Source organism: Pituophis catenifer, unplaced genomic scaffold (assembly GCF_029215685.1).
Source record: "Pituophis catenifer annectens isolate HBS135680 unplaced genomic scaffold, rPitCat1.0.hap2 SCAF_2, whole genome shotgun sequence".
In the NCBI taxonomy this organism is placed as follows: Eukaryota; Metazoa; Chordata; class Lepidosauria; order Squamata; family Colubridae; genus Pituophis; species Pituophis catenifer.
The window spans coordinates 293181227-293194266 of NW_027256882.1; the positions used below are offsets into that span (position 1 = coordinate 293181227).

Sequence of the window (13040 nt, forward strand, 5' to 3'; positions counted from 1 at the left end):
AGAGGGAGGGAGGAAAGGAGAGGGAAAAGAGAGGAAGGGAGAGGAGAGGGAAAAGGAGAAGAGAAGAAAAGGGAGGGAGTAGGAGGGAGAGGGAAAGAGAGGGAGAGGAAGACAGAAGGAAGGAGAGGGAGAAAGAGAGAGAGAGAGGACAGAGGGAGGAAGGAGAGGAAGAGGGAGAGAGAGGGAGCGGAGAGGGAGGGAGGAAAGGAGAGGGAAAAGAGAGAAAGGGAGAGGAGAGGGAAAAGGAGAGAGAGAAGAAAAGGAAGAGAGAGTTGGAGGGAAAGGGAAAGAGAGGGAGAGGAAGACAGAAGGAAGGAGAGGGAGAAAGAGAGAGAGGGAAGGGGAGGATGGAGGGGAGAGGAAGAAAGAGGGCAAGGGAGAGGAAGGGAGGAAGGAAGGAGAGGGAGAGACAGAGAGGGAGAGAGAAAGGAGGAAGAGGGAGAAAAGGAGGGGACAAGAAGAGAGAAAGGGAGGGAAGAAAGGAGGAAGGAACGGAGTAAAGAGGGAGAGGGAGGGAGCGGAGAGGGAGGGCGAGAGAGAGACTAAGCCCTGGAAAACGGATTCCACCACTAAAAAAAAAAAAAAAATCAAAACTCAATAAGGAAACACCGATCCTTTGCACAACGACGTGACTTTTCCGCCCCCTTCAGCAATGAAATCCCCGGAAGAGAAAAATCCCCCTGGAAAGTTTCCACTAACACTCCATGCAGTTCGTCTCTATCATGATTCAGAGGTGGGAGAGGGGAGCTACCGTCTTCGCTTCTCTAAGGGGAGAGAGAGAGAGAGAGGAGACAATCGTCGGTCAGACAAATAATTTAAAAGATCCTGAAGACGTCCACGCACCCAGACGAGAAAAGAGGAAGGCGTTAAAAAAAAACAGTCCTCGGAAACCCCCCAAGGCCCTCAAATGAAAAAAATTTCCTCCAAAATCCGGCTCTCTTCCAAATCGGCCAGCCCGTTCTTGGCTCTGGGGGATCTCCAATCCCAGCGGGGGTTCCCGCCGGTTCTGCTCTGGGGCTGGATCCCTCTGGGAAAGCCGTGGTGATCGTCCTGCCTCGGGCTCATGGCAGCCACCAGGTCCAGGAGAGAAGTCTCGTATCTGGAGGAGAGAGGATAAGACGTGAAGGTTATCTCGTTTTCTCTGGCATGGAGAAGAATTAGCCAGGGGAACAGCTTGCCACCAGAAGTTGCGGGTGCTCCATCACTGGAGGTTTTTAGGAAGACACTGGAAAAGCCACTTGTCTGGAATGGTATGAGGTCTACTGCTTGAGTAAGGGGGGTGGACTAGAAGACCTCCAAGGCCCCTTCCAACTCTGTTATTCTGGCATTCTGTCTTGGGTCTACTACTTGTGCAAGGGGTTGGACATTCGTTCCAGTGCTGACACTGGAATGGCGAACCTATGGCACACATGCCACAGGTGGCACGCAGAGCCATATCGGTGGCCACGCGAACATTGCCCGAGTTCAGCTCCGGCGCATGCCAATTTTCAGGCCTTCTGGGCCCACCAGAAGTCGGGAGCCTGGGGAGGGCGAAAACAGCCTTCCCCACTCCCAGGAGGCCCTCTGGAGGCCGGAAATGGCTTGGAAGTCAGCAAACAGGACACTTCCTGCCTCCGGAGGGCCTCTTGGGGGTGGGAAAGGCCATTTTCACCCTCCCCAGGCTCCAAAAAAATGTCCGGAGTTTGCGGAGGGCGAAAAATGGGCCTACCGGGCCCACAGTGCCATCAAGTGCCAAAAGCGGGGGGAGCACAGGGGGGGTCGTGCGTGCATGCGTGGGGGGGGAGGCGGGACACATTGAATTTTGGGTGTGGGCATGTGCGCATGTACCCCCCGCGTTCCCCCCACTTTTGGCACGTGATGGCAAAACGGTTTGCCATCACTGGTATAGGGTCTCCTATTTGAGCAAGGGGTTGGACTGGTATAGGGTCTCCTGGTTGAGCAGGGGGTTGGTCTAGAAGACCTCCAAGGTCCCTTCCCACTCTGTTATTCTGTCATTCTAGATAGGGTCTCCTTGGACTAGAAGACCTCCAAGGTTGCTTACTGGATTGTTAGTCTGAAGTTGACCTCGGTTAACTTAACCGAACTTCCAAGGTTAACTTCAGACCAGCAATCAAATCAATTAATCCCCCAATCAAGAAACTGCCAAAGAGCCATCAGTAAACAGGCCTGTTGGATGCTTATCCTACGGTTGGGTAGATAATATATAGAAAACGATGTTCTGTAACTTTAACTGCTACAAGATGACTAATTGGCTGTGCTAAGCAGACATAAAAGAAGGCAGGAAGTTCATTCACTTCTGCTCCTGCTATTGAAGGTTGAACTGCTGGAAGGAACTGTGTCTGTGTTACTGAAGAGAACTGGAATTGTAAGCAAACTATGTTTTGTGTTGAACCGTGATTATTTGAAGAAGTGTTCTCTTTGTTTTGAGAAACCAAGTTTGGTTTTTTTACTACAAGTAAAGAGTGTTTATTCTTCTTTAAACGTTCAGAGTCTGTGAGTAGCTGTGTGTTTTGCCAAGCAACGTATCTATTCGCTGTCTGGTCCGTTGCACCACTTTGCAGAGGGCAGTTTTACCCTCAACAAGGCCAACCAAAGAATCTCGAAGGCCGCCTCCACCCACACAGACAGGCAACTCACCAGAATATGAATGTAAATTTTAATTTGTTTTAAATTATTGGGTGTTTTAAATTTGTCTCAGCCAAATTATTTAATTCGTTTTTATTCTATTTTAATTCTATTTAAAATTTTTGTATTTATGTGTTTTATTCTGTGGCTGTTCACCGCCCTGAGTCCTTCGGGAGTAGGGCGGTATATAAATCCAATAAAAAAAAACAAAAAACAAAACAAAAAAATATAAACTGACAGCAAGCACCCTTCCTTCCTAGCACTGATGACGTTACCTAGTTGGGTCTTGAAATGTCTGCCAGAAAACCACCAAGCTCAGAGAGAACCAAGGACCAACTCTGTGCTACAAAGACTCTTTTCTAGCCAGACCACTTGTGTATAAACAGAGAGCAAATCCCACTCCCTTCTAGCACTGATGATATAACCTAGTTGGGTCATGAAACGTCTGCCAGAAAACCACCAAGCTCAGACCCCTCATTTCAACCACAAGCTACAAATATTTTCTTTTATTGGTACCATTTACCCATTTTACTGGTCCCCCAAGAGAAATCTTGAGATGGACTCTGCAAGATACAGGTGATCTTTGACTTACCATGATTTGTTTAATGACCAAAGTTCATTACGGTACCCAAAAAAAGTGAAGTATGATCCCCTTTCACGCTTACGACAGTTACGTGATCAAAATTCAGGTATTTATGATGGTTGCAGGGTCCCTGGGGACATGTGACCCCCCTTTTGAGACCTTCCAACAAGCAAAGTTAACAGGGAAGCCAGATTCACTTAACAACCGTGTCACTAACTGAACGGTTGCAGTAATTCATGGAAGGACTATTGCAAGAAAGTCCAGCTGACTTTTGAAAAAAAAACCCACCTTCTTATGCGTGTCATTTTTCACTAACTGTTTTGCACCCTCTTATTGAATTTCCCAAATATTATTAATATGCCCCGCACGGATCTTCATGAGCTAATTTGAATCCTTTGGAGAACTAGTTAGGCCTAAACTGTAGAACTTTATGGTCTCAAATGGAGTCCTAAGAGATTTCCTGGTTTTTTGTTTTTTTCCTTCAAAGATGCAATTAAATCTCAGCCAGACCCCCCCCGAACAAAAACCGCTCATTAATCATTAATCACAACCTCCAGATCTAATTAAGACGGGCTAGGAATAAACATGCTGTCATAAATACTGTTAATAAATGTTGAGAATGCCTTGGTAAGGCCACACTTGGAATCCTGCGTCCAGTTTTGGTCACCAGAGTTTTAAAAAAAGAGGTGGAGACTCTGGAAAGAGTGCAGAGAAGAGCAACGAAGATGATTAGGGGACTGAAGGTTAAAATGCTGCTGGAACTGGGTATGTCTAGTTTGATGAAAAGAAGGACCAGGGGAGACATGATAGCAGTCTTCCAACATCTCAGGGGCTGCCACAAAGAAGAGGGAGTCAAGCTACTTTCAAAAGCACTTGAGGGCAGGACAAGAAGCAATGGGTGGACACTAATGAAGGAGAGAACCAAACTGGAATAGAGTAGAGTAGAGTAGAGTAGAGTAGAGTAGAGTAGAGTAGAGTAGAGTAGAGTAGAGAGTAGAGTAGAGTAGGAGTAGAATAGAATAGGAGTAAAATAGAGTAGAGTAGGAGGAATAGAATAGAACAGAATAGGAGATGGAAGGGACCTTAGAGGTCTTCTAGTCCAACCCCCCGGCTCCAGCAGGAGAACTTATGCCATTTCAGACAAGTGGCTGCCCAGTCTCTTCTTAACAACCTCCAGTGATGCCCACAATATCTGAGGTAAGCTGTTCTTAACCTAGAACTAAGGAGAAATTTCCTGACAGTGAGAACAGTTAACCAGTGGAACAACCTGCCTCCAGAAGTTGTGGTTGTTCCATCACTGGAGGCTTTTAAGAAGAGTCTGGACGGCCATTTATTCTGGATGGTAGAGGGTCTCCTGCTTGAGCAGGGGGTTGGACTAGAAGACCTCCAAGGTTCCTTCCAATTCCAAGGTTATTCTATTGCTACCTGGCTTCCTGCACTAAGAAACGTACTCTGTGGCCCACCTCCAATTTCCCATTTTGGTAGTCCTGTGGGGGTGATGTTTCCAGTCAGCTTAGATGTTGTGTAGGAAGAAGAGGGAGAAGAAGAGGAGGAAGAGGAGAAGGAGGAGGAGGAGGGGGAGGAGAAGAAGAGGAGGAGAAAGAGGAGGAAGAGGAAAAGGAGGAGGAGGAGGAGAGGAGAAAAGGAGGAGGAGGATAAGGAGAAGAGGAGGAGGAGGAGGAAGGGAGAGGAAGAAGAAGAAGGAGAAGGAGAAGGAGAAGAGGAGGAGGAGGAGGAGGAAGAGGAAAAGGAGGAGGAGGAAAAGAAGAGGAGGAAAAGAAGAAGAGGAGGAGGAGGATAAGGAGAAGAGGAGGAGGAGGAGGAAGGGAGAGGAAGAAGAAGAAAGAGAAGAAGAAGGAGAAGAGGAGGAGGAGGAGGAGGAAGAGGAAAAGGAGGAGGAGGAAAAGAAGAGGAGGAGGAGAGGAGAAAAAGAGGAGGAGGATAAGGAGAAGAGGAGGAGGAGGAAGGAAGAAGAAGAAGGAGGAGGAGGAGGAGGAGGAGGAGGAGGAGGAGGAGGAGGAGGAGGAGGAGGAGGATCCAGTTAAAAAGAAAGGCAGCCATGTCTGCATTTGGGGGAACAAATCACCCCGGAGAAACATTCTACGCTAAGTTTTATCTAAGTTTTACAGCATTGCAGCTATCAGGGAAAATTAAAAGATCTGGGGAGATAATGGGAGCAGCAAATACGGGAAAGATTATTTAAAAGCGCCAGCATTGGAAATCGGTTTATTTGACACCGAGGCACCTCTCTATGCCGGAAAGCAAGGCCAGTTTTATCAGAGAGGGAAAAATGCTCCTTTGGGCTATTATTTAGCGCTTAATCCCCTGATAGAAGAGTTTGTCGTGGCTTGTCAGGTGCTGTCACAAAGCCTTTTGCCTCGAGGCAGAGCCCTCTTTTAACGGCACAAAAGTCAGAGCTTTTTTTTCTCCCCCACATTTATTCCAAATGTTTAAAGGGGAAACCTGCTCATTTGCTCTGTCTGGAAGAATGAAGCTTTTTTTTTTTTTTTTGCACCCAAAGCCAGGGATTGCAAAGTGGTATTTGGGTTGCTGGTAATTGTGAACGCTGAAACGAACAGATGCTGGGTCTGTTCTTCGGGTTTTATTTTATTTATTTTTTATTTTTTAATTTCTATACCGCCCTTCTCCCTGAGGACTCAGGGCGGTGTACAGCCAGAATTAAAAAAACATGCAATACAAATATTAAGAAAACAATTAAAAGATATATAAATTTGGCCCAATTAAAACTCACTACCAATTAAAACATTTAAAATTTCTTCTTAAGCCAGCCCGGCTTGCTTGAAAAAATGGGTTTTAAGGGCACGACGGAAGGCACAGAGGTCTTGGATTCTCCTTATCTGTGGGGGCAGCTGATTCCAGAGGGTAGGTGCCCCCACAGAGAAGGCCCTCCCCCTGGGGGTCACCAGACTGCATTGTTTGGCTGATGGCACCCCGAGGAGGCCCTTTCTGTGGGAGCGCACGGGACGATGGGAGGTCGTCGGTAGCAGCAGGCAGTCTCGCAGATAGCTAGGTCCTATGCCATGGAGCGCTTTAAAGGTGGTAACCAACACCTTGAAGCGCACCCGGAAGACCACTGGGAGCCAGTGCAGCTCGCGCAGGAGCGGTGTTACATGGGAGCGCCAGGCGGCTCCCGTCACTACCCGCGCTGCTGCGTTCTGGACCAGCTGGAGTCTCCGGGTGCTCCTCAAGGGGAGCCCCATGTAGAGAGCGTTGCAGTAGTCAAGGCGAGAGGTGATGAGGGCGTGAGTGACTGTGCACAGGGAATCCCGATCAAGAAAGGGCCGCAACTGGCGAATCAGGCGAACCTGACAGAAGGTCCCCCTGGTTACAGCCGTCAGATGTTCCTCCAAGGACAGCTGCATATCCAGGACTCCCAGATTGTGATTTGTGCTCTCCTTGAAGATCAGAGGAAAACCAAATAGGGTGGGCCAAAAAAAGTCCCCCTTTGGTGTAAAAGGAAGATGGAGTAGACGTTTCCCCCAAATTGGAAGTTCCTTCCGTGTGTTTAGCATTGTCACCAGCATAGTACGCAAATGCACGACCTTGCCTGCATACAGAATATAGAATAACAGCATTGGAAGCAGAGGTGATATTCAGCCGGTCTGGACCGGTTCGCTCGAACTGGTAGCAGAAATCGCGGCTGGGCCCGCTCACCTGCCCCGGCTCTATGCCATTGCACGCTAATGATCTAAGTGCCCGAGCCCACTGTAACAACATTGCCAAAAAGGCATTAAGAGTTGTTAATCTAATCTTGCGTAGCTTCTTCTCTGGCAATGTTGTACTACTAACTAGAGCATACAAAACATTTGCTAGACCAATTCTCGAATACAGCTCATCTGTCTGGAACCCGCACTGCATATCGGACATAAATACAATCGAGAGAGTCCAGAGATATTTTACGAGAAGAGTCCTCCATTCCTCTAACCGCAATAAAATACCTTATGCCGCCAGACTCCAAATTTTGGGTTTAGACAACTTAGAACTACGCCGACTTCAGTCTGACCTAAGCATAGTACATAAAATTATCTGCCACAATGTCCTTCCTGTCAATGACTACTTCAGCTTCAACCACAACAATACTCGAGCAAATAATAGATACAAACTCAAGGTAAACCATTCCAAACTCGATGGCAGAAAATACGACTTCAGTAACAGAGTGGACAATGCCTGGAATGCACTACCTGACTCTGTGGTTTCTTCCCCAAACCCCCAAAACTTTAACCTTAAACTGTCTACTGTTGACCTCACCCCATTCCTAAGAGGTCTGTAAGGGGCGTGCATAAGTGCACCAGCGTGCCTACCGTTCCTGTCCTAATATTCCTTTTTACTTACTCTTTTCATGTATTCAAATTATGTTTATACTTTTACCTGTTATCTTATATATGCTTGACAAACTAAACTAAACTAAACTAAACTAAACTAAACTAAACTAAACTAAACTAAACTAAACTAAACTAAACTAAACTAAACTAATTTGTGAACCGGTAGGGAAGATAAGTGAATATCACCCCTGATTGGAAGAGGTGCTTGGAGGTCTTATATTTGGAGGTAGGAGAACTTATACTATCTTGGTCAAACGGTGGTCCAATATATATTTTTTTTTCTTGAAAATCTCCAGTGATGGAGAGCATCCAGAACTTCTGGAGGCGAGTCGTTCCACTGATTAATTGTTGCAACTGTCAGGAAAGTTCTTCTTAGGTCTAGGTTGGTTCTCTCCATCCATCTGTTACGTCTTGTCCTTTCTGGAGGAGGTCAGCTCCATGGAGTTTTAGGATATTCGGGTCTTTTGAGTGGGGCCTGAAGTGGAGAAGCAGGGATACTCCGAAAGGTTTAGAAGACAAGTGACAGAATTCTGTCAGAGAAGAGGTTGGAGTATGCGGTCTTTGATGCTTGGTTGTTTTCGTGCAGACGTTTCATGACCCAACTAGGTAGCATCATCAGCCCTAGAAGGGAAAGGGTTTGCAAGGGAAGAGGGAAAGGAAGTGGGTTTTGCTCTCTGTTTACTCCAATCAAGTTAGTAAACCCCATCCTAAACAAGGAACCACAAAGAACATTCCCACCAACACTTGACGGGACAAACCAGTTTGTATTTAAACAGAGAGCAACTCCCCCTCCCTTCTAGCAGTGATAACACTACCTAGTTGGGTCCTGAAACATCTGCAAGAAAATAACCAAGCTCAGAAAGCACCAAGGACCTTTCAATCCTCCTCCTCCTCTCTGCAAACCCCACTCCCTTCTAGCACTGATGGTGATACCTAGTTGGGTCATAAAACGTCTGCAAGAAAATAACCAAGCTCAGAAAGTCTTCCTCCTCCTCCTCTCTGCAAACCCTTCTCCCTTCTAGCACTGATGATGTTCCCTAGTCAGGTCGCGAAACGTCTGCAAGAAAACAACTTGGCTCAGAGAGCACGAAGGACACCACGTTTCACATTCACATGAGCCTCACCCGGGGAAACCTTCCACAAGCCGCTGTGCGAGAGTCGTCAATGTGCGAGTTGACTAGGAAACTAAGGAGGAGAAAAAAAGGGGCTATTAAACACCACGGCAGAGAAGAAATGCCACAGGTTTTTTTTTTTTCCAAAGCCAAGGCATTGTTGTGGCTCCGTTGCCTGAGCCTGGGCTATCGACAGATGCAGACTCTGAGAGTGAGGGGGAGGAGTTGGCAAGGCCTCCCTCTCCAGGACCCTCCTCTCTGGCAATGCCTCCAGAGGACACCGAAGGCCAAAAGATAGGCTCAGAGCCAAGCACGTCCCCGCAGCCACAGGTGGACAGCGACGAAGGAGATAAGTGCTGGCTGGACCCTCGGCAGAGGTGCAGGGAGAAGCGTGTGCAGCAAAGGGGAAGGCGTGCCAGAGATTAGCTGAGTCACTGGACCACACCCCACAGGGTATAAATGTGGGTGTGGTGGTCGGTTCAGTTTGTGACGAGCAAAAACTGGAAATAATCCATGATCTCTGCGTTACTGGACTTTGCCTGCTTTATCGAACTGCATTTGGATTAATCCTTGTATTGTTGAAACTCTGCCTGTTTTATTGGAATGCTTGCAGTCTAATCTTTGTTTTGTGTGAGTAAAGTCTGAATTGGCAGCTAGCCACTGGGTTGCTGCCAGCTTTATCTTCAAAGAGTTTTGTCGTGTGGCTTATTAACTCCGGGGCGTCTGTGGGGGTGCGTGTGTGGTACGGGGACAGAACAGGCATGGAGAAAAGAAATCAAATGAACTTGCATTTTTTTCCCCCCCTTTAGACCGGTGCTATGAAATGGCTTCGGTTCGCCTAACAGACCGATATTGTGTTTTTGAAAAAAAAACCCGACACCGTCTTTTGAATAGACTCCTGTCAACGACTGTCAATCTACGTCGCCGAGCTTCAAAAGACGGGACAATAGCTTTAAAGCTTTAAGGTTTCCGCTCGCATTATATTTTTTTGATTTTCACACTCGGCTGAAAGGAGATGATGATTTTGGCAGGGCTTCAGGCCCCGGCTGATATCCGTAGGAATCAATAAGAGTCCTACTACTGGAAGGGAAAAGAAAAAGAAAAAAAAATAATGAGATTTATTGGCTTCATAAACACTCCGGCAGGAAAGATAGATGTAGATTTCTTTCAACGGGCAGTGCGAGATATTATTCGATCGTCCTCTTTAGCGATATCTCTTCATTTACAGCCTCACAATTTATTCTTCTGCTGTAAATGTCTACCAATACTAATACTACTACTAATAAAAATACTTGGAGTAATAAAAAATAATATTTGGAACATCGTACATCTTAAGAAGGTACTTGGTTGATCCCTAGGACGCTGGCAGCAACCCGTTATCAGCCATCAGCACCAGTCAATGGTATTTGTGATGCATTTTCGAATGTTCAGTTGACTTGAGTTTCATATTTAATGAATATAAGAGCCTTGGTGGCGCAGCAGACTAAACTGCTGTTAAAGTAGCACTTAGCTGCCAGCTGCCTGCAATTACTGCAAGTTCAATTCTCACCAGGCTAAAGGTTGACTCAGCCTTCCATCCTTCCGAGGTAGGTAAAACGAGGACCCGGATTGTGGGGGCAATAAGCTGACTTTGTATAAATATACAAAAGTATGAAGGCTATTGCTTAACGCATTGTAAACCGCCCTGAGTCTCCGGAGAAGGGCGGCATATAAATCGAACTAATAAATAAAATAAATAAAGTATATAATAATAAAAAAATAATCAAAACCAAACCCACAGCTCTGGTTCTCTAAAAAAGTGGATGGCATTTCCACCAAGGGTTTGCCTAATCCGGCATCGGAGAATAGCCAGGGCGGCCTTACCGGCTTTTTAATTCGGCACGTTGCGCCCGAGGAAATAAAACGGTTTACGGCTGAAATTGGAGCCCGAACATTAAAAAAGAAACAAAAAACCCCCAACTTCGGAGTGATTTAATGCCTGGTACGTGAATTGCTTCTCGGTTCCCGCAGCCAATTGCTTTGTATTTCTCGCGCACTTTTAAATCCTTTACAAAAAATACATGTCGTTTTTGACTTGCAACGATTCATTTAGATCAGTGTTTCTCAACCTTGGTTGGGGGATTCTGGGATTTGAAGTCCACCCATCTTCAAGCTTCCAAGGTTGAGAAGAGGACCTCACAAAAGATTGGACTGCAGAGGGTTGGACTAGAAGACCTCCAAGGTCCCTCCATGGTCAAATTTGTCCTCTTACGGGCTGCACACTTTTCCAACACTTAAATGTTTCAATTTTCCAACGTTGGATTGAAATGCTTGAATAAAATGTGCCAGCTGCCTCCAATATGATCTGCAGCCACATGGATGGACATGCGCACAGCCTCATCAACCAAAACAGACGACACATATAAAAAAACTAGGCTGAGCTCCAAATTGCTGAAAGCCTGGCACTCTGACAAGTCAGCCATCAACAGGCACGTAGAGATAAACAATATTTACATACCATTCAAAAGAGACAGTCAAAAAGCTAAAAAAAAAAAAAAGGAAACAAAAAGACCAAAACATCTCCTGGCCAGCAGGCAACATCCAGATAGCAGAGATTAACTACGCTCAATCAACAATGATGAAAAGTAAACAATATCCAATCAACTCAAACAAACAAGCTAATGGTAAACTGCAGCCCAATCGAAGAGCCACAAAGAACATTCCTACTAACACTTGCATATCAACAGAGGGCAAACCTCCCTCCCTTCAAGCACTGAGGATGTTACCAAGTTGGGTCGTGAAATGTCTGCAAACGAACAACCACACTCAGAGACTGCCGAGAACACCATAGTCCTTCTCCTCTTCCTCCCCATCTTCTCTGCACACCTCCCTTCCTTCTAGCACTGATGATGTTACCTAGTTGGGTAAAGAAATGTCTGTAAGGAAACCACCTTACCAAGCTCAGAGAGCAGCAAGGACCTCACAGTCTTCCTCCTCCTCCTTGCAAACTCCCTCCCTTCTAGCACAGTGTTGTGGCTCCGTTGCCTGAGCCTGGGCTATCGACAGATGCAGACTCTGAGAGTGAGGGAGAGGAGTTGGCAAGGCCTCCCTCTCCAGGACCCTCCTCTCTGGCAATGCCTCCGGAGGACACCGAAGGCCAAACGATAGGCTCAGAGCCAAGCACGTCCCCGCAGCCACAGGTGGACAGCGATGAAGGAGATAAGTGCTGGCTGGACCCTCGGCAGAGGCGCAGGGAGAAGCGTGCGCAGCAGAGGGGAAGGCGTGCCAGAGATTAGCTGAGTCACTGGACCACACCCCACAGGGTATAAATGTGGGTGTGGTGGCCGGTTCAGTTTGTGACGAGCAAAAACTAGAACTAATCCATGATTTCTGCGTTACTGGACTTTGCCTGCTTTATCGGACTGCATTATTGTTGAAAACTCTGCCTGTTTTATCGGAATGCTGGCAGTCTAATCTTTGTTTTGTGTGAGTAAAGTCTGAATTGGCAGCTAGCCACTGGGTTGCTGCCAGCTTTATCTTCAAAGAGTTTTGTCGTGTGGCTTATTAACTCCGGGCCGTCTGTGGGGGTGCGTGAGTGGAAAAGGGACAGAACACACTGTATATTATGGGCATGGGCACATGTACACGCAATCCCCCCCGCTCCTGGCACGTGATGGCCAAAAGGTTAGCCATCACTGGTATAGGGTCTCCTGGTTGAACAGGGGATTGGCCTAGAAGGCCTCCAAGGTCCCACTCCAACTCAGTTATTCTGGATCATTCCTTGCCTTACAGCAGGGGTGTCAAACTCAATTTTATTGAGCACTGTATCAGGGCTGTGGTTGATCTGAGGGGGGGGGCGTGGCTGACCGAGTGGGCATGGCCAGCTTCACTCCCTGTTGTGGTCCTCCAGCAGCCTGTGGAGCTGGCAGCGGAGTCAGACGGTGAGGAGGCTGGGGAGGAACATGGGCCAGTCCTGGTGTCTGGGGAAGGTCTGGACAAGGGCTCTGTGTCAGAGGCAGAGATGGGGCCAGGGCCATCTAGGACTGATGCGTGGACTCCGGAGCCTCCAGAGTCAGACATCAGGGAGGCAGAGGAACAGGAGGAGCCTGTTCCTAGTGCGTGCTTGCACAGAGCTTCCAGAAGGCAAGAACAGTTAAAACAAAAGGGATGACTCAGGAGTAAGGCCTGGAGATGATTGGCCCCTCCCGTAAGGCTTAAAAGAGGAGCAAAGGCACGTGGGCCCTTTGCAGGAAAGCAACGTTGTTAATTCTGTTCCCAGTCGGCATCTCTCTTTGATTCTGGACTCTGTGTGGCTTTGCCAAGTAGGTCTTTGGCAGCGTGTCAAGGAAGATAAAGGTTGGTGATTATCCCGAAGGACTTTTTGCAACTAATTGGGAC

At 47.1% G+C, this 13040-nt stretch overlaps 1 protein-coding gene across 1 annotated transcript in view; it reads right to left on the minus strand.

The window, feature by feature from the left end:
* Window positions 1–540: 540 nt before the first annotated feature.
* The window catches only part of LOC139313376 (protein hinderin-like), a 124112-nt gene continuing 111612 nt past the window's right edge, over window positions 541–13040 (minus strand). Inside the window, exon 7 of the mRNA XM_070938970.1 lies at window positions 541–1099. Coding sequence (XP_070795071.1) covers window positions 904–1099 — 196 coding nt within the window. The 3' untranslated portion in view covers window positions 541–903. The remainder of the gene's footprint in view (window positions 1100–13040) is intronic.